This window comes from Filicampus tigris, chromosome 15 (assembly GCF_054856515.1).
Source record: "Filicampus tigris isolate MCC_2025a chromosome 15, RoL_Ftig_1.0, whole genome shotgun sequence".
NCBI classification, from domain to species: Eukaryota; Metazoa; Chordata; class Actinopteri; order Syngnathiformes; family Syngnathidae; genus Filicampus; species Filicampus tigris.
In genome coordinates this window covers 6,112,123-6,132,289 of record NC_141231.1, presented here as the reverse complement: position 1 = coordinate 6,132,289, position 20,167 = coordinate 6,112,123, and the positions used below count along the sequence as shown (strand labels likewise).

Genomic DNA, 20,167 nt, shown 5'->3' with positions numbered 1-20,167 from the left:
GGGAAAATAATGCCTACTTTTTGATTTCTGAAAGGTATGAAACTCAAGAAAATTGAAATTGAAAAGGGAACTCTTTTTCTGCATTTTGTTATTCACTCATTAAATTGAAAAAAAAAAAGAAATAATGCCATTTTCCCTGGTGAGAATTATGACCATATTCACAAAATTAAATTTGACTTTTTTTTTCTTCGTGAAATTATGACATTAACCCCCCCCCCCCCCCCCCCCCAAAAAAGGGTAAAAATCTAACTCATATCCTAAATCAGTTTTTCCTTGAAAAGGATACTTTATTCCCACAGAATCACAACTTTATTCACAAAACCTTACAATGCAATATTCAGATTTGTTTTCTTGGTAAAATTCAGACCTAATTCTAATGGTCTTTTTTTTTTTTTTTGGTAAATTTCTAACATTAGACTAACAAAATTACCTAATTTTCATCTGGGATTTTAAATAATTGTAAACATTTGTTGACCAGTACTATAATTTTTTTCTTTGTAAAATGGCAATTTTGGTAGTATTATAATTGTAAAATATTCTTGGGAAAAAGTCAATTTTATTGGCAAAAAACTGGGATTAGGTTTAGGAATTTCATGCTCATTGGCAGAAAGAAATCACAGTTCTACTGCCTTGTAGTGGTGTCCATTTTGAGTTTAAATTCATGCAGGTTATATCATTTTGAAAGGGTTCATTTAAGAAGAAGTTCATTATTATTTTAGTTTGCAGTGGTGCGCAAGTGCACAGCGAATGTAACATTTCCAAGCATGCACTTTGACGTATCCAAACATACCATCTTGAAGTCGCAGGTGTCGCAGGTACAAAGGACTCTGGAGGACGTTGCACTTGCCAGGCTCGTCTTCTCTTGTGACCAACATCAAGTCTGTGTAGACGAACACGGTAACCTGCAATGGGCAGGTTAATAATAATTTAATAAATAATCTATTAATAAATAGAGTTGTATGATGTGGAACAGTTATGCAACAATGTATGTATTTTGTTTCCAAATAAAGAGGAAGGAAGCAAAATTGCAACTTTTTTTCCTGGTAAAATTATTACATTGTTCACCAAACTGGGTATTATTATCATTATTATTATTATTATTATTATTATTACTTTTTTTACTATTTAAAATGATCACTTTTTTCATAATCATTTCAATACTTCATTTCTTGTAAAATTACAATGTTAGTCTCTTAAAAAAAAAATGTCTTGGTATAATTAGAACATTTTTCCATGGTAAGAATAAAACTTCAATTTCGGAGAAAATAAAAAAAAAACTTTGTAAAATCCCCACTTTATTTTTGCGAAATTATAACTGTTTTTCTTGGTAAAAATCATACTTTATTTTTGTTAAATTTGAACTTTTCCCCTGGTAAAATTACAACTTTTCATTATTGCAAAATCACATCTTTTGTTTCTCAGGAAATAAATGTCTTGTTTTTCGTAAAATTCAAACATTTCTTCCTGGTAGAATCACAACTTTATTCAGGTAAAATTGAATCTTTTTTTTTTATGTCACAAAATTACTCCTTAAGGCCCTGATACACCAAAAAGGCACCGGCTAACAGTGACAGACGCTTACCCCCTGTGGCGTCCGGCCGGCTATCGGCACGTCTGGCTGGAGGAACACACCGCAACAACAGACAGCGACGCTGATCATTTAAGTACCTTCTGCGCATGCATAAGATGTAATACCCTTCCATACCATCGGAAGCGGTAGTCACTAATTCTCATTGTTAGAAAAATCCAACCGGAAAGCTGTTGGCCGGGGGCTGATTATAAAAACGTAATCAATGTATTCAGCTCTATTCTTCGCTCACGATGAACTCCCACGCGAAGTTAACCATCAACGTGATGGTATTGACAGGGTATTGTGAAATACTTACATTGTAATACATACAATCAGAGTGACCAATTGTCACGGCTGGCGATGCCGATTCAACATACGTAAGCGCCCCCAAGACGCTTACAGACGGGTTACGACACTACGACGGTGGCCACTACACCAAACAGACGGCGCTTGAAGACGCCGCGACGCTTCACGACCTCCGACGTCGGTTTGGTGTATCAGGGCCTTTACAGTAATAGAGGCCTGACTGACCTTGAGGGAGTGATGCTTGCTTTCATGTAAAATCATCTCCTCTGTTATGATGAGAGCTCGACTGCACAGGTCCAGGGGCTTAATACACACATGTTTAGTTATATTACAATTATGATAGCAAACGGAGATTAATGTCTTGGCAAAAAAAAACAGACTCACCTGAACGAAGATGGGGAAGATGAGGATTTTCGGTGCCACAGAAACATATCCATGGGGGACGTGAGAGCGGACAATGGTGCAGTTTTGGTAGTTGGCAAAGTTGGCACTCTGCTGCGGGTAGTTGGGCACGCCGGTACCGGTGGAGGTGTTTTTTGATGTCTTGCCATTGTTGGAGCGACGCAGGAAGCCAGTGCGGCTGGAGAAAGGACCGCCTCCGCTTGAACCGGACGAAAAGGTTCCGACGTTACCAGTCGTACCAGTGGCCTGATTTTGAGCTCCAGAGGCCTGCCGCGTGGGATACAACCTGCTGGCTAAAAGACAATATAATAAAGACTATAATGAATTCATAGTGAAAAATGCAAATGTGATTGTTCATTCTGCAGACAATTAAATGAGGCATTCAATGTGTTTATATTTATCTTTCTGAGTGTATACCGTACGGGTGTATACTGTGTCTTGTGTGCTTTTCAATTAACCTTGATACAAACAACTAAATTAAGTAAACCACTACATTGGCTTATAAGTCATATTTTATTCTATAAATTAATCAAAAAAATAATTATTTAGTATGACATACATACCTAAAGCATAGTTTGCAATTTTGTAATTTTGTACATGATTTTAAAAATGCTTATTTTAAATTAAAAAAAAAAAACATATTAAACAATTTAAAATAAAATACTTATGTTATCTTTTTAATGTAGTCAAGGGAGTTAATTTTCAACTCCAAGTAAATAACTAAAGTAATTAATGTTGACTTTAACTAATGAAATTAACTTTGATTTTTCACTACAACGTGGTGGGGAAAGAAATCAATAGTATTTAGGGATGTAACAATCAATCGAAAATTTATTAAAAATTGATTCGTGCAGATTAATCGATTAATCAATTCGATCGGGTTGATTAAATTTATCTAGAAAACGATGTCTTGAAATGTTTTTTCATTCCAGTTGCATAGCACATATTGAATGTAGATCAAATTATGCGCTTGCGCCAAAAATAATTGCGTATTGCGTTTGTGGATGGCTGCAGAACAACACTAGCGCACAGAGACAAGCACGCTAGCGATTCCTTAAAAATCGAATCGAATCGAATCGGGGCTTGAGTGAATCGTTACCTCCCTAATAGTATTCCAATGCCACTGACCAAATCAAACACTCACTGACCATTTCATATGCTATGGTATCCTTCACACAGAAGATTACATAACATAAAATAAAGAGCAACAAGGAACAAGATGGACAGATGTCTTACCTAACGTTCCCTGATTGTCCTGATAAACTGGCCTCAAGATCTGAAAGCAGAAAAATGGGTACATTACACTCATTTTACGCTAAAATTAAATCAATAATATAGGGTTTGGTCATCATAACTTGATGTGTATATGCTGTCATGTCGTCACTTTGCAGAGAGATAACATTGCATTGTGTTGGTGTTCCCAGCAGTCCTTTCAAGGGAAATTTAGCCTGCCTATGTAGACAATGGTAAATACTTAAATGATTCATTCTTGGTATTGTGCAATGAATGTATTATTTTTGTACTCTGATTGTGATTCATTCTTATTATCTGAATCATCTCCGCTTTCACTTTTAAATCAAACATGTAATCAATCACACACATTACCACACAATCCTCTAAAGATCAGTGAAACACAAGGGGCAGTTTTGATGGTTTGAAGTAGTTATCAACTCTATATGTACAGCAAGAGAAATAAAGGTTAGGCCTGTTAGTCAGTTGCTCTCACACAAATGTGTTAGTAATTTGTAATTACACTGTTATTAACTAAGGAACTCATTTCAGTCTTTGCTTTGAAAACAAGTTTGCTTTATTGATGCAACCACTAGATGCAACCATCAGTACACAGTTCTGACAAATTCCCATGTGTCATCCATGAACTGTTGCATTAAACATGGTCAAAATCAATAGGATACCTGTGAGATAAATGATGCAGTTAATAAACACATGCATTGTTTACCAGATGCCTTTGTATGGCCGGACATAAGGATGGCGGACTAAGTGCTTTATTGTCGTCTGAATGCACTTCCTGTGTTCACAATAAAAGGAACATTGAAGGAAGCCCTTGTGTAAAGTCAGTCTATCAATTAGTGCCGGGGAGGAAGGGTAAAGAAACATATCTAGCATGAGCCATCATGTGACCATGGTGAGGATGAGGAGGACGGAGGAGATGATGAAGATGCAGCCCACCACCAGTCTGCGGTACCTGGCTTCCGGGGTTGAACGGGGCCAGGATGATGTAGTTGTCCCCGTTGGACGCCTTCACCCTGGTTCCCTTCAGCGTGGCGGTATGAGGGTGCTGGAGGTGCCGCGGCTTGCCATCCAACTCTTCGGCCGAGCCGCTCTGGGCGCCCCACCTCAGGGTCCCCACCCCTAAGCCCCCGCTGCCACCTGCAACGCCATCGGAACCGTTGACCAGAAGCCTGCGGGCGGCGGTCGTGCGGTGGTGCGCCGGGAGCGGCGGCACGGCCGGCGGGATTCGACCGGTGCCCAACTCCGGGGCGCGCCGGCGGGCGGGCGGCGAGGGCGTTTCGTAGTTGGAGGTGGACTGCTTGTAGGAGGGCCGGTGGATGAGACCCTCGAAGTTGGGCTTGGCTGATGGGCCGCTGCGCCACACCACAACTGTGATCTCATTTGCGCTGTTTCTGCGATGACATGATAAGATCATCATTTTGGAAGCAACCCTATTCCTATAATATTATATGATATAATATTAAACCTAGAAAGTAGTCTAGCCGTTCGTCCAAAATCAGATTGTATAGGCTACCCTAATCGGGACAAGCGCTATAAAAAAATGTGATGGATGGAGCTACTCATTGACTCTCGATGGGTTATTCCTTATTGTTGAAAACCTACTGGGTTCTTGCGCTTGACAATCACCTCAAGCCTGGTCTGAATCTTGTTTAGGTCTTATCTATTCCTCCTTATCTTTTCATTGGTCACACATTTCTACCTAAGAGGAAGAGCAATCAGGAATTTTAGCTAGATAGAAAGTAAATCCAGTCATTTTCTGTAGCGCTTGTCCTCACGAGGGTCTTCATCTTGATAGTTGAGACCATGTTCATTCTTGGCCTAATTTTAAGGAATCAAACCTCAGGCATTACTTTATCTACTAAGAGAAAGAACTGTTGAGTGTGAATGACAATAGCCCCAAACTGCTGGCGATGACAAGTAACTGTTCCACTTATGATATCATGGTCTTGATTCTTTGTCAAAACAAGAACGGTACGGATTTGGGATGCTATTCAAAGCAAACAAAATGGCGGGCGGTCTTACCTGATAGCATGGGCCAAGTCCGCACATTTCCACTGCTCCACGGGCTGACCATCAAGCTGCAGGAGCGTATCCAGCTGCTGTAGACCCGCCTGGTCCGCGGGGCCTCCTGCCACAGAAAACACAACAAAGACATGTCACTCAAGGTGCGATTTGAGCGCATGAGTTTTTTTTTTCCCAAGCTTGTTTATTTGATTCAAGAAGAAAACCGATGCGGGATCCCCCTATTATTGGTGACACCCCGCTGCTTGGCTTGATCCTCACAGTAATCCTCAAAGCGAAGAGATGAAAAAACAGAACGCCCACAGGTGACGTTAAGCATTTATGATGGAAAGAATTATTCATGAGACATCAAAAGTGGATCGATGATTGGGAAACAGGTGCAATACGGTGAAAAAGTGGCTGTTTAAATGCAGTTGAGTGACAGAAAGGACCAATAGATACCAAGTAGATAGCAACGCTAATTGGTCATGTGTTAGCATGAATAATGTGAGCCACATTTACAGTTAAGCCAGTTTCCAGCATCAGTCCAGTTCAGGGACTGGGCGGGCGTGCTAGAGCCTATCGCAGCTGTCATCGGGCAGTAGGCGTGATACACCCTGAACTGGTTACCAGTTAATTGCAGCTTAAGACAAATCAATATTTAACATTCCAAATCATACCAGGATATGAACTATACTGCTTGGTGGAAACATGGCTTTACATTGTTTTGGCTACTTCTTAAAGGGAAGTCAACCCAAACGTTTTTGTGGGTTTTTTTCAGAATATGTTCCATGCAGGCCCACTTGTCTAAACACGGCATTCTGATTAATATTGCGTTTGAGGAACATGAAAATCCACCCGTTTTTAGCTAGCTCAGGGGGCAGCCATTTTGTCACTTTTGTCGACTGGAGATGATAACAAAGTTGCCCAAGGCTCAGATAACGACCAATCATGGCTCGGCTTCAGAAAAGTCGTTATCTAAGCCCTGAGCAACCGTGATGTCATCTTCAGTCGACAGAAGCGACAAAATGGCCGCCCCCTGAGATGGCTAAAAGTGGGTATATTTTGCTGCTTAAAGCGAAAGTCAGCCAAACATATTTTTTTCAAGAATATGTTCCCAGCAGGCCCAGTAGTTGAAACACGGCATTCTGATTAATTTTGCATTTGTGGAAAATGAGTTAAGCAGCAAAATAGACTAGTTTTTAGCCGTCTCTGGGGGCGGCCAATTTGTCTTTTGTCGACTGAATATGACATCACAACTGCTCACAACGACCAATCACGGCTGACCTGTTTTCTGAAACTGAGCCGTGATTGGTCGTATTTCAAGTAGTGGGCCCGCATAGAACATATTCTGGAAAAAAAATATGTTTGGGTTGACCTTCACTTTAAAAGAACGTTCTTGCCTGGATCAACAGCCTGCACCCTCACAGGCGAATCCGAGCAGATGGTGAAGCCGTATCCATCCTTTCCACGAAGGATGGTCACCTGAAGCACAAAGACACAAACAGATCATTTTTACAAATAGTTGGCCTTATTTTCACACAACAACCAACCGGAAGATATGAAAGTAGTAGGAAAGCAAATAAGATTCCTAGCAACATGAGTGATTAAGCATATTTGTTTTCAGAGTCCGCTTCCTATGTGAACTGTCTTGACGGCAGTTTTCCTGAGGAAGCCAATTAGCTGAGCTGGTGAGAAAAACAACTCCCACAGACGGAAGACTGACTTTCTTTGTTCATGGCCGGCGGAGGAATGACTCGCCTCGTGAGGCATTCCCAGGTAACCCAACGACAAATGTGTAGCCCTCAGAAAAGACAGATATGTGAAAAGTCTTTTATTGAAAACGGCAAAGTGTAAGATGGAAAATGAGGCTGAAGCTAGGCGGACACCATTTTCACATTTAAATTGCCAAGGTAATTTGCGTCCTTGCTGTTCAATGTAAATTCTGTACTTTTCAGTTGCCCCGAATTGAAGTCTGACATTTCTGACAGCCTACAAATTCATCTGATCACATCCCATTTTCAAATCAGTCGTGAGGTCAGTGGTTGGCCTATACCTTCCTGAAGGTTTAAACTCGGAATGCAAAAGGACCGCAGACGGCGTGAGTTGTTTTCTCTCCAAGGCTGCAGCGTCTTCTCTTCAGATGTCAAAGTTAGGATTTATCTGCTGATCGCATGCCAAGCATTAAAGGCTTCAGGCGGCTTCTTTTCTTGTCCACAATGTGTTGTTAAAACTGACTGGAGGTGGTGTGACAGATTTACCCTCGGGTGGAGCGAGGGAAGGAAACGTCCAGAGATCCCACCAAATTCCATAAAAAGAAATCACTTTTTTTTTTTCACTAGTGAACAAATCTTACCCAGAAAAGGATCATCTACAGCCACTTCCAAACCTTTCCACCGGGTTTAGCCACAATCAGGTATCTACTTTTTTTCTTCAAAATCCTATCAGTGACTACTGAGATTAAATGAAATGTTTGAAATCCTTATATCAACGGGTAGATTAGTAGAAACAAAAATCCAAACTGCACATGTGCTGCAACATTTAGTGTCAATGGGAGTTTTCAGTGGCATAATGCAAGTATTCAGGGGCCCTGAAGCTTGCAATGACCCTAAAACGTCAGACGCAATTGCAAATTCATGAGAAAGACGACAAAGAGATGGGTGAGTAAAAGGCCAAATTATCGTGACGCAGCGATGACAAACAGACCCTACCTGACTGACGGAAGCGGGTCGTTTTGAAGCGTCTCAAACGAGATATAGAATATCTTGTATTGCTTTAATCTATATGCGCATATATGATAGATTATGGCAAGAGGGGGATGAAAATTACATAAATGGGCATTAAGAAGTAATAATAACAGATTAAGTAGGGATAAAAGACGGCCATTTATACTTTGGGACAGCAGAAATAAAGAAACAAATTATAGAACAAAAAAAAGACAATACATGTAGTTTATTCTGTAACTATTTTACCATAACTGTGTCTTAAGGTGACTTTACATCTTTTTTTTGAAAGAGGGCATTTTATAGGGTCCAGTTAATTGTCAGTTCACAAATATTTCTGGAGAAAAAAATATCTTTGAAGTTGCAGGAAACTTCACGCCAAGTGAGTAGCTGTGTTTGATTTTTGTGCTATTCAGTTAGCCATTATGGTGCAGTTTGCCTCTTTATAGATTTGCGCTATCAAGCAGGTTAACAATTAAAATATCAACATGCCTACTTTGATGGCTAAAGTTTGACCTTTGAACATATTACTTTCTATTGTTTTACGTGGAAAGTATTGATTGTAAATACAAACAAATCTTAGGTTCTACTATATTTCTAAGCACAGTTCAACCACTCGTATCTTCAGGTAAATAATGCAGTGCGCTAATAAAATCATATTGCAAGCTGACAATAATCGTAAAAATAAAAGTTTCTCCCAATGTTCATTTAAAATGTATGAGAGCAGGGGGATTAATATTTCAGCAAAATGGACATAGAGGATATGAATGGATGCAAACCACGAGTTTTAACTCATCTTGTACACTAGAAAGCCAGGCCCATCTGTGCTTAAGTATGTGTTCATGCATGAATTCCGCAGCGTTCCCCTTTTTAGCATTCACGCTTCGGTGCGCCGCCTTTCACTGAGCCGACTGCACGGAGAGGAACCGTCACTAATTGCGATACACCGCTTGTCTTAATTGTGACAGCTTTACATGTGTATCGTTTGCGAGTGAATGCGTGTTGTGGGTCTCACACAACACACAAGCACACATCTCCCGGTCAACTCGTCACTTTCCTCTTCCTCTTGGTAGGACAATGTTATCTGGGTCAGTATGTTCAGTGACTGGAGCTACACATACACACACGCACACAGGCACATATGCAGAACTAATGTCGTTCTGCATTTTGGTCATGTGAAGTTTTCTTGGCCAAATAAGAGACATTAAATGGAGACTTGTCACCAACCATTATTTCTGATTATGTGGTTTTCAAAGAAGCCAATCATTACACACAAGCACAAGGCCACAATATTGGAAGGGCCTGAACCATTTAATGGGATTCAGTGCAAGTGGTGTCGAATAAAACAAATTTCACAATAGGTTTATTATTGTGATTTACAGTGGTGTAAAACCACTTTTTTTTTTTTTACTGCAAATATGTGCTTATTGCTCTTATAGTGGGTGGTGTTCTCAAGATGACTCCAAAATTCATGAGTCTAGAACAGCCCTGGGCGCAGTAAGGGCCAGGGGCCACATCCGGCCTCTGACCGGCCCTCACAGTGACCATGAAGTCAAAGTAAAGTGTAAAATATGTGGTGCTTTTATTTTGAAAGTTGTGCTTTTAAGCTAAAATATGTGGTGCTTTTATTTTGAAAGTTGTGATTTTGCCTTATGTGCGCACATGTAGACGCTAGTACATGTGAGGTAGCAAGCAAGAGCTAAGACTTGTGTCTGCAGTGTTGTCAACTTAGCAAACTTCTTTGCTATATTTAGCGACTTTTCAGACCCCTCCAGCAACTATTTTTCCAAAAATCCGACCATCATAAATGACAACAGTGGTCCTAATGTTAGCACGGTTCTTGTTTCCTGCACAGTGGAGAAAAGTGGGCCAAGACGATTTAGCCAACTGTACGCAAAGGTACAGTTGCAAATACTGCACGTATTGGGCGTATTATAAAATATGACTATATCACTGTATATAATATTGCACTTCCCACTTATCTCTATATTTGGAATTCGTGACAAGGAACGGCTAATTGGCGGTTGGTGCACCAAATTTATGTAAAATTTTTCAAAAGTGTATGGACGTAATTTTAATGGCCGTTTATAATTTTGTTTAAAATTTGTGTTTAATTATAGCAACACAAACCATATTTACCCAGGTAACAATTCATTGAAACAAGACAATAGACTTTTTTTCTAAATACTGTACATTAAAAATAATATAGACAAAGTCGAGGTGAGTATGGTGCCTTTGCCCTCGACAAGTGTTCTAGTTTCTCATGTGGCCCCTTTGCAAAATTAATTACCCACCCCTGGTCTAGAACAACGGTGGTGTCCGCAGGTACCAGGCAGCCGCCAAGGACCACATGAGTGGCCTGGGAGCTTGTTCTAAAAATAGCTCACGAGTTCAGTGATCATTTGAAAATGTTAATAATTGCAGAGAGTTACACAAATAAAGGGTGGCAAATTGAGATTTATCTGTTTCCTGACATGTTATATCACTGGTGATAAATACGGCGCTAAATTATAAACATAATCAGTGTCTTCACATGTATATAATTAATGATTAACATATAATTCAAGGTAATTTCAGCAGTTGTGTTATTTCAGAAGTGTGTATGAAACTGGTAGCCCTTTGCATTAATCAGTCCCCAAGAAGTATGTCCCACTCCCACAAAACGGTTGGTGACCCCTGGTCTTGAAAGCTTAAGAAGGAAGAAGAAGCTAAACTTCTTCTCTTTGGCAAGGAGTTGCCAGCTTTGTGTTTTATTTATTTCTTACATTGGCTGTCATCTGTTATGTTACCCATTGTTTTATATCTTTAACCCAACAACACTGTTAAAATTAGTTTTCATAAAGTTTTGTACAACACTGTGTGCCAAATTAGAAGCTGTCTTCTTTAATTTCCCAATACAAAATATCACATAGAGTGGGTGAAAATCATCCGACGTAAGTGTTCTAGGGTTAAATGAATTGTACAGCACATTGATCAACCCTGCTGTTTCCATTTTTTTGTTTAACGTGCACATGTACGTCAAAGGTAAACTCAAAACAACGAATAGACGACCACGTCTATTTGTGTCTGGCAATCTAATTGTCCTAATTGGCTCTCGTTTCTTTCCATTCACAATCAGGGAGACTGTGGCTGTGTCAAAATCGGTGTAAGGCTTTGCGATCATGATTATTGAACAGGTTTAACATTTACGATTTTTGTGCTCTACATTTTGTTCGGCAGATTGGTGAGGGGAAAAATCACTCTTAACACTGCACAGAATAAAACAGTTGGGATAATGTTGCAAACGTATGAGAGAATTGGGCTTTGACTTTGATCAGAAAGGAGGAAAAAAATACTCAAATTTGGCCCCATTATCGCTATGTGTGTACCCCACTTAAATTAGGTAACCAATTAGAAACATCTCTCAGTGCGATCCAGTGCCATGATAAATCACTGCAAGCCACAGTAATCATCCATCCATCCATTTACTTCACCTCATATCCTCATATAGGCCGATAGTAGCTCATATAAGGACTTTGGTCTTTGGAACCGGAAAGTCACGGTTAAAGTCCCGCTGTACACAAAATGTAAAAATGGCAACTAGTTGTTGGAGGGATGCTTGTCTTCCTTGCTCACTTGTTTGCAAGCCTCTTTCATTCTGACATGACGTGCAACACAACATAATTTGTCACCGTCACGTGAAAAACACTTATCTCTATTTTTTTTCATTTTCTTATTTTTACATGAATCATGTCTCCGCGATACAGACAGAGCATTAAAGTGAAAATTAAAAAAATGGAGATAAGTGTATTTCACAGGACAGCGACGATATACAGCTATATAAAGTACACAGGAGAGTCTAAATTGAATTTCCTCTTAGGATTATAATCAGTATAAAACATCAAATAAGGATTGAGGGTCATCAGTTGACTTTGGAAGAGATGAGGTCGCCAGCCTTATCACACTTTTGGACAATTTAACATTCCAAATGAATTTGAATACAATTTTGGAATAGGTGAGGGAGAGGGAAAAGCGACTGCAGAAAACTAACGCAAGCACAGGGAGAGCATGCAAGTTGTATACAGAAAAGCTGGAGCAGAGATTTGAACCCCGGAACCATGACGCAGACGTCACCATCACATTGTTAAAAGGGTGGCTTTTACTCATCTTGTATTGGAGCTGTACCCTGAGGCGCTCTATTTTAACCTCTTCAAATTTGACACCTGACACGCTAACACACACACCTGTGGGAGCCTACATCCGATGCAAAGGTGACACAGCCCGTGAATGGTGTGCATCACACCCCCTCCACCTCCTCCTCTTCCTCCCGCCGTTCCGTTCAAATCGGCCGAAAGCACGCACACACTGCGGCGCTGACTCTCCGGCCGCCCGGCGCCCTTGCAGCCCGAGTACCTCCACAGCCGCCTCTGCGCGGCCGAGTGCGTGCGGGCGGGACTTGGTGCCTCCTCCTCCTCTTCCTGGGGGGACTTGAGCGTGTTGTGGATCATCTCGGGCCTCAGCTCGGTCGGAATTCTTTTTCTGTAGGAAATGTCAGATTCCCAGGAAGTTTCTCGCTCCGCGTGCTGAGCTATGTTCCATTTATGATTAATGTTAATGATGTCATCAAGGTTGCAAGCTTCTTCACTCTTGTCTTCTTCCAGATTGGGGATCTGTGGCCTCCTGAGCTCCGTTTGCATGGACCGCCGGCGACGCGGAGGCGAGACTGGTGCTCAGGCCACAGTGTCGCTGCTGGCAGGGGCGCTCATGGGAACTCTTCAACAGCAAAAGAATAGGAGGAAGTTCCTCCCACCACCACCAGCAGCACCGAACCCCCCCATTAACACACACATACACACACATATACGCACACATGGACCCACGCATACCTCGCCGACCTCCACGGCCCGCATAGATTTGAGTGTCTGCCCGCGATAAGGCCCGTTTGCTTCCTGTGTCCACACTATGAGCTTCTCATAGGTGATGCAGATCACTTTTACAGATACACAAAGTTGTAATGAGTGTCAGAGCAACAAGTGTGTGAATGAGATCGAATGATTTTTTTTACGCAGCCGAATAATGCAGGCGAGCACCACTTGTGGTCAGAAGACTGTGACGCAAGTGAGTACACACTTCCCCCGACCTCTATCCAGACTTGTTTGTTATGTTTTCACCTTCCATATTTCCTCCGCTTTTCCTTTAAAGCCCCCACCCCCTCCCCTGTCGACCACATTGTGCGGAAATTCACAGCTATGCGAATCCCTGACAATCGCTCCTCCTCTGCCAGTTATCCAAACAACACTTGTATTTTTGTTTTTAGTATCGCCACCCATGGGAAAGTGGTGGTAATCTGACATCAAAATCATCAACAAGAAATATTGGCTGTTAGTGGAGAAAGGCTAAAAAAATAATTTGTTGGTATTTTGTAGGGCTTTGCACGAATGGGCGCTGACTCGAACCGAGCTGCAAATTGGCCGTTAAAAACTAATGCCGAATCAAAATTTTTGTGAGTGAGGATTAATCATAGCACATCAGTTTTATAGGAATGTTTGGATGGCAACACGCGTGTGGCGTAGTACGTATGTGGGGCCTAAACAGCATCGTGTGACGCGCGCTCTTAGGGACCTCACACCCGGACTTATTTGCGTATGTATGAGAATGTTTGGCTAATGAGCATTATATTCAACTGTTAAGCAATCCGTCAATAAAGCCCATCTAGGCAGTATCGTTACTTCGCTGTTGGTCTCTCACGCCGTGCTAGCATGAAGGCAGTTCGCAAACTTGGATACTGAACCGGAGAGACCTTAGCTTAGCGCTAGCTAGCTGGTACAACAGAACACGGATGGGTTTAAAACTTTACCAAAAGTGGAAAAACACCCTGGGTTCCGCCGTTGACCAGTGTAGGATGAGGGATCCTGGAGGATTAAGTACATTATTTAGTCATTTAAAAGGAAAAAATTACCATATGCTAAACTGGCTGCGCGTCGGCCACATATGTACACTCCGATATGTTTTCAATAAAAGTGAATATGAGGCTAGGTAAAGCACTTTGGACAATATGCGGCGTATATAAAGCACTGTACTGTATAAGTGCACTCCATTTGCCATTTACCATTGTGATCAAATCGGACTTTGGACATTTTTGGACTATTATCGTGTTTTTCAGCAAAAGTATAATGGGTCCAGGCTCTAGTATTTTGAACCCATTTTCCGCCATATGAAATAGTATAAATAGTAAAAAAATCAATTCCAGGGCCAAATTGTCATTATAAAACCTTTATTACTTGAAAAGCGCATTGCTTTAATTCGCACTAACAGTCATAACTGCTATAAAAGTGTGAAAATAACTTGATTGATAAATTGATAAATTGTTGAAAATGAAGCCTTGACTTGAATGACAAAGAAGCAAGTGACTTCCTTGTTCATAAAAGATGACACGATTTTGCAATCTGCATCTTGTTCTGAATCTGCGCCAAAGTTAGGCTCTTTGGCCTATGCATCACCCTTCTGCAAAAAGTTTATGTACCGGTAGTTGTGAATGTCCCCTCGTCCAATTATCACGACCAGTGATTACAAGACAAGTGTGAGCAGGCACAAATCCCATCAATTAACGGTTTGTATCTTTTCATGTCTATCACTGGCATTGGCCATCTCGTGGAATGAAACACTGACAGAGAAAGAACAGAAAAAAGGGAGAGAGCGTTGCCCAAGTCTGTAAAGCACTAATAAAGAGGCCGCAGAAGGCCCGTTTCACTAAGATCCCCTCATAGCGGAGGTAATGGCAGCGTTTCCCTGTTTGCTTTTTTGAAAAGGGGCTAGGGTTACCACGTCAAGCGCACAAAAAACACTTTTGTCTCGCTTTCACTTGGCGCTGTTCACCTCTAAATGGGCAGAAGGACGGATTAGAGGGTGAGAAGAAAAGCATGTCTCAGGGAGAGGAGATTGAAATGCTTGTCTGCGGGCCAGATGAGGCCAATCTGGTCTTTAGTGGTGTGGATTCGCGCTCTCCCGGATGTAGAAAAAAGTAGCAATCAAAGGAGGAGGCGCCCTTACATGCATTCAAACCGACACGCTAGTTCCAACATTTTGAAGGTCACATTGTTCCAAACGAGAAGGATGTGAGACAACTGTCCAAGTGGCGCGTATTGCCAAAAAAATACAAAAACACTTGTTTTCAGGTAGGAATGTTAAATGTGAAAAGAAAAGGATAAAAGAATAGGTTGCACAATGGATGAGTGGTTAGCACATCTGTTTCAGCGTTAAAATCCCTTTTGTGGAGGTTGTTCTCCCTGTATTGTGAATGTGAGGATGAATTGCTGTTTGGCTAGCAACCAGTTCAATAATTAACCTGTCCCTCACACCAAGACAACTAAGCTAGCTTTTGCTAACCCGTGATCCTAATGAGGCAAATGCTCTAGAAAATGGATTAAGTATGAAGAATTGGAAGCCCATCAAATCGGTTTGACTGATTAGTAGCATTAGCCATTTAACAGCTATTAGCTACTATGCATATCATCCCATTCTTAAAAGGCAGAGTAGCTGGCAGGTATCTTTCAAGTAATCATCGTTATGAAAATGTGGTGTTTTATTCATAGTACATTTTACAGTGGTTAACATGTTTTTACACTTCCTCGCCAATTAAAAATGTTTTTAAAAATTCATAGGAATTTTAACCACGATTGCTGACTAGCGAGATGCTTTACTCTTTGTTTGTTATGAAATAGTTAAGTGTTTTATAGACCATATTTTACACTGGTTAACTTTGTTTTACACTTGGTAATTGAGATTAAAAAAACATGATGATGGAGGCGAAACTGTAATTTTTATGACATACTACTCTGAAAAAAAAAATACTTGCTTTTTGGTTGCACATGATTAAAATGTGTTAAACTAACACATACCATTTGTTTATTTCTGAGGAAAACATGGGAAAATTACATCGGTTTACCAGATTTTAATCATGTGCAACCGATGTACATGTTCAAAATAAGTCAATCCAAAGGATCTTTTTTTTCAATGTACTACTACTCATTTAATTGCCAATTAAGTGGAAACAACAAAATGGCTAACATTTTACTGTAGTTTTGGGGATGCTACTAAATAAATGAATAAAAAAACATTTCCAAAAGATTAACTCTTAATTTGTAAAATTTGCACTTTCACTCAAAACTGAAAAATATGAAGGTTGTGAAGCTAAAATGAAACCAGTTATGTGGTCAACTACCATCATCAGCCGAGAGCTTTTTAAACTTGTGTCAGTATGTGCGCTTCTCATTTGTCATTAAAGGGTATGTTTAGTTGTTTTATTTTTTTCAATTTCAATGGTTTTAATATTATAGTAATTGTCTTACATTTACACTTATATGACAGTAATAACTTGTTCATTTATTATAAATTATAAACATTGCTAGTGCAGCAAATAAAGCTATTATCATTATGACAGTCAAGTGCTGGAACAAATTTCCAATATTTTCAATGTGAAATTATAAATGGTTCCACCATACATGGTTTTCATTGGACGACAAAAACAAACAAACAAATCCAACAGCATTAGCGTTCCTGATATTGGATAATAATCAGATAGTGCTGACAAGTATTTATGGATCAATATAACCCTCAATCTTGAAACTAATATAAGGAGAACGCACATATTTACGGGAATAGGCAGATGGCTGGTGATCCATCATCACCCCAAATCAATTACGAGTGAACTGTATATAATTGCTAATTTTATTGAAGCTGCTTCTGGTACAACACACAGACTGTATGTACACACACATGTACTCTCACAGCCAGATCTTCTGCACTGGGATTCTGAGTCTTGTCAAGGACAGGGAATGACAGGAGGTCAAATTAGTCTATTAAAGAGTGACCCACTATGCCACCTGTGCTATGGTTCTTTAAGGGAAACTAAAGGGAAATTAGGGTTAGGGTTACACACATTATTTGTGTGCATTTGAAAATGCCACAAGGTTAAAAGAATAAGCCGTGACACATATTCGAGATGTGCACCACCAACACAATTAAAAGAATCTTGGTCGTTCGGGGATATCCAAACTTCGTCTACCTCGCCTTTTGCTCTGATTCATGGTCACATGTGTCAGAGCCATTATCACAGTGACAGATCAGGATTTTATGCTATCCAACAAGCAAAGTGATGCAGACGGCCGCGGGAACCAGGGGTGCAACGCCTGATAATATTCATGACGTTTCTGCTGCTTCGATGAATTGGGAGGGTCATGTTGGGAGATAATTTTGCAGAAAGGCTTTAAAAAAAAATCCCATTGAAAAGATCAAAATAATTGTGCGAAATGCTACTGTATGTACGAAAATGAAAATTATTTAGAAGATGAATTACATTTTGCACCTGAAGCTGCAACTGACATTCAAAGTTACATATTTAAAATGCATTTGATTGGACTGATTAGAGCTATGGGGTGTTGAATAGGTCCAAAGAGAATTGCAGAAATTTCAGCATAGAACCAGGTAAAAGTGCCAATCCAGGAATTACTTTTTACTTGGGCTGGTTACATTCCACTTGCATTGGGGCCGAATGTGGGCAGTAAGCCACCAGATCCAGCAGAATGGGGCTATATATGGGGGAGAAAGACGATTGCTATGTGTGGCAGATGACCCTCACTTTATAAAAATACATGACTGCGGCCAACAGAGCTGGAGGTAGAGCTGGGACTTGCACCCAAAAGGTCAACAGCAGGGTGTTGATACACTGCCTAGCTGGACTTTATTACTTAGCAGTTGAATTTAATGCTCATTAGCCAGCCAAATATTCCCATATACACGCAACTACATCCGGGCAACAGCTGAACGTAGCACGTACGTATCTTTCACGCATGTGCACTTCCGTCGTAAACACGTCACACATACGGGGACGTGGGCGCCATCCAAACAGTCCTCTCTGACGACAGTATGCTATGACCCTTTCAGACTCCAATGCAAACATTTGTTTTCAACAGCCAATTCCTAACTCAGTTTGAGTCACCACCACAACCCCACCTGAAGGCAACACGCAGCCTTTTTTTTAACTTTTTAAATTCAATTCAATGGACATAAACATCACATAAAAGAATCAAAGTATTGAATATAGTTGTGCTATACATTGGATAACCCTGTGATTTTATAGAGCACTTCAAGTACTATAAAAATCAACATCTCAAGTGCCCAAAGCCCACAATGAGCCTTGGGTCAATCCTTGAAAAAATCATGCGTCATCAATATAAAAGGAAAGTGTGCGGGAGGCCTCCAAGAAGGACGATGAGCGGTAAAAAGGACAACCAAGGACAAGTTAACAGAGGAAAAAAAAAAAATCCAAAAGTCTTAAATGGTTTTCCATTCCACCTCTAATTTAGACCGTGAATGTACATTGCCCCTCCCTTCACTCTCTCGTGAGACCGTCTCGACAAAAACGCCACCATCATCTGTTGCTCTCATCCACAACGAGATATAAGACTGCAAATGAGGGAGGCTGGGAGAAGGAAGGAAGGCAGCCCCCACTCACAATTAAGGTTGAACGCATAAGAGGCCAGTTACTTCCAGAGTTGAATGAATCAGATATTATTAGAAGTCAATCATTCTTGCTGTGAAACAATCATTCCATATACAGGAAGCTCCTAATTCCATATAACTATGATGATTGATTGGAGTCTGAGTCAAACAAAACAACAACAAAAAAAAAAAAGGTGGCAGGGAGGAGCATGTTTCCGCAGGGCAGCACAGTGAACTATTGGTTAGCATGTTTGCTTCACAGTTCTGAGGTTCTGTGTTTGAATCTCAACTCCAGCCTGCCCGTGCTTGTGTGTGTGTGTCAAATTCCTTCCACATTCCAAAAACATACACATTGAAGCTTAACTAAAAACTCTAAATCTACCTGGTGCCCATGGGCACCATATTGCTGAGTCCTGCTCTAAATTGTCCATAGGTGTGAATGTGAACGGCTGTTTGTCTATATGTGCCCTACCTTGGCTAGCGACCATTCAGGTATAGGACTGGATTCAGCTCACCCTTAACTCAAGGACAAGTGTGAAAGAGAATGATGGATGAACATTATAAGGCTGAAGAGACACGGAAATTCAAACAGCGGGGGCGATTTTTGAAACTAGCCAATTGCATTAGCTGCTAACTAGACAATTAGTAGGATTTTGTGCCACTGCCTTTCAAAATGTAGTGTTTCGCAGTATGTAGTGGTTTAATTATTTTTAAAGTTGTGTGACTGCTTTGCGCCCCAGTCCTCTACAGTTTAAGAGTCCCTGTCGGTCATGGACAAAGACAGCTAGGATGTTTGGATCTTTGACACGTTTTCTGACGTTTATATTATGCGCCTAGGTAAAAGGGCATGTTAATGTGTAATGGAACTAACAAGCACCCTTACTAGGAACTGAACATTAACAATAAATATGGTAGCCCAAAAGGTTCAAAACTGGACCAATGGAAGGCACTACAGGTTCACTGGGTTTTATAGCGCACATACTCGACTCAACTCCTGGCAACCAAATCAATGTCACTAATGGTCTAAACATGCTCAAAAGCTTGTTGGCTGCAGCCTGATTGATTCTAATGATCCACCATCTATATGCCTTAACCTGTGTGGTAGCCTCTCGAATATAGTTTACATATATTGTAAATATTTACTGTAATTATGACATATGGCATAGGTTAGTGATAGAATATTATACGTTCCGACCTACAGACAAATCGACGTTACGCTCCAGGAACAAAACGTAAACCAAGGACCCTGTGCATACGCCGATGAAAGGTTACTTATAAAACAATTTCAGGTAAGAGTGACGAGATTAAGCAGCTAGCACATTGTATTCATCACACAAGTGGAGCCTGTGCCAAGTGCGGACGATTATACAGAAGACCTCATGTTCAGCATTTACTGAACCTATTTTTTTCTCAATCATTTATATTACCGGTAATC

The 20,167-nt window shown here is 40.6% G+C and overlaps 1 protein-coding gene across 7 annotated transcripts in view; it reads right to left on the bottom strand.

Annotated features, from left to right (window-relative positions):
• rgs3a (regulator of G protein signaling 3a) overlaps window positions 1-20,167 on the bottom strand; it is a 133,539-nt gene that overhangs the window by 88,935 nt on the left and 24,437 nt on the right. For 6 of the 7 annotated variants that reach the window (XM_086054458.1, XM_086054459.1, XM_086054461.1 and 3 more), the window contains 7 exons: window positions 6,934-7,015; window positions 5,552-5,657; window positions 4,482-4,920; window positions 3,515-3,554; window positions 2,261-2,571; window positions 2,102-2,179; window positions 791-902 (listed from right to left, as the gene is read on the bottom strand). In XM_086054458.1, the coding sequence (XP_085910584.1) occupies window positions 791-902; window positions 2,102-2,179; window positions 2,261-2,571; window positions 3,515-3,554; window positions 4,482-4,920; window positions 5,552-5,657; window positions 6,934-7,015 (1,168 nt within the window). Of the gene's footprint in view, window positions 1-790; window positions 903-2,101; window positions 2,180-2,260; window positions 2,572-3,514; window positions 3,555-4,481; window positions 4,921-5,551; window positions 5,658-6,933; window positions 7,016-12,476; window positions 12,947-20,167 lie in introns of those variants that run through there. The other variant, XM_086054457.1, reaches the window with a different exon arrangement.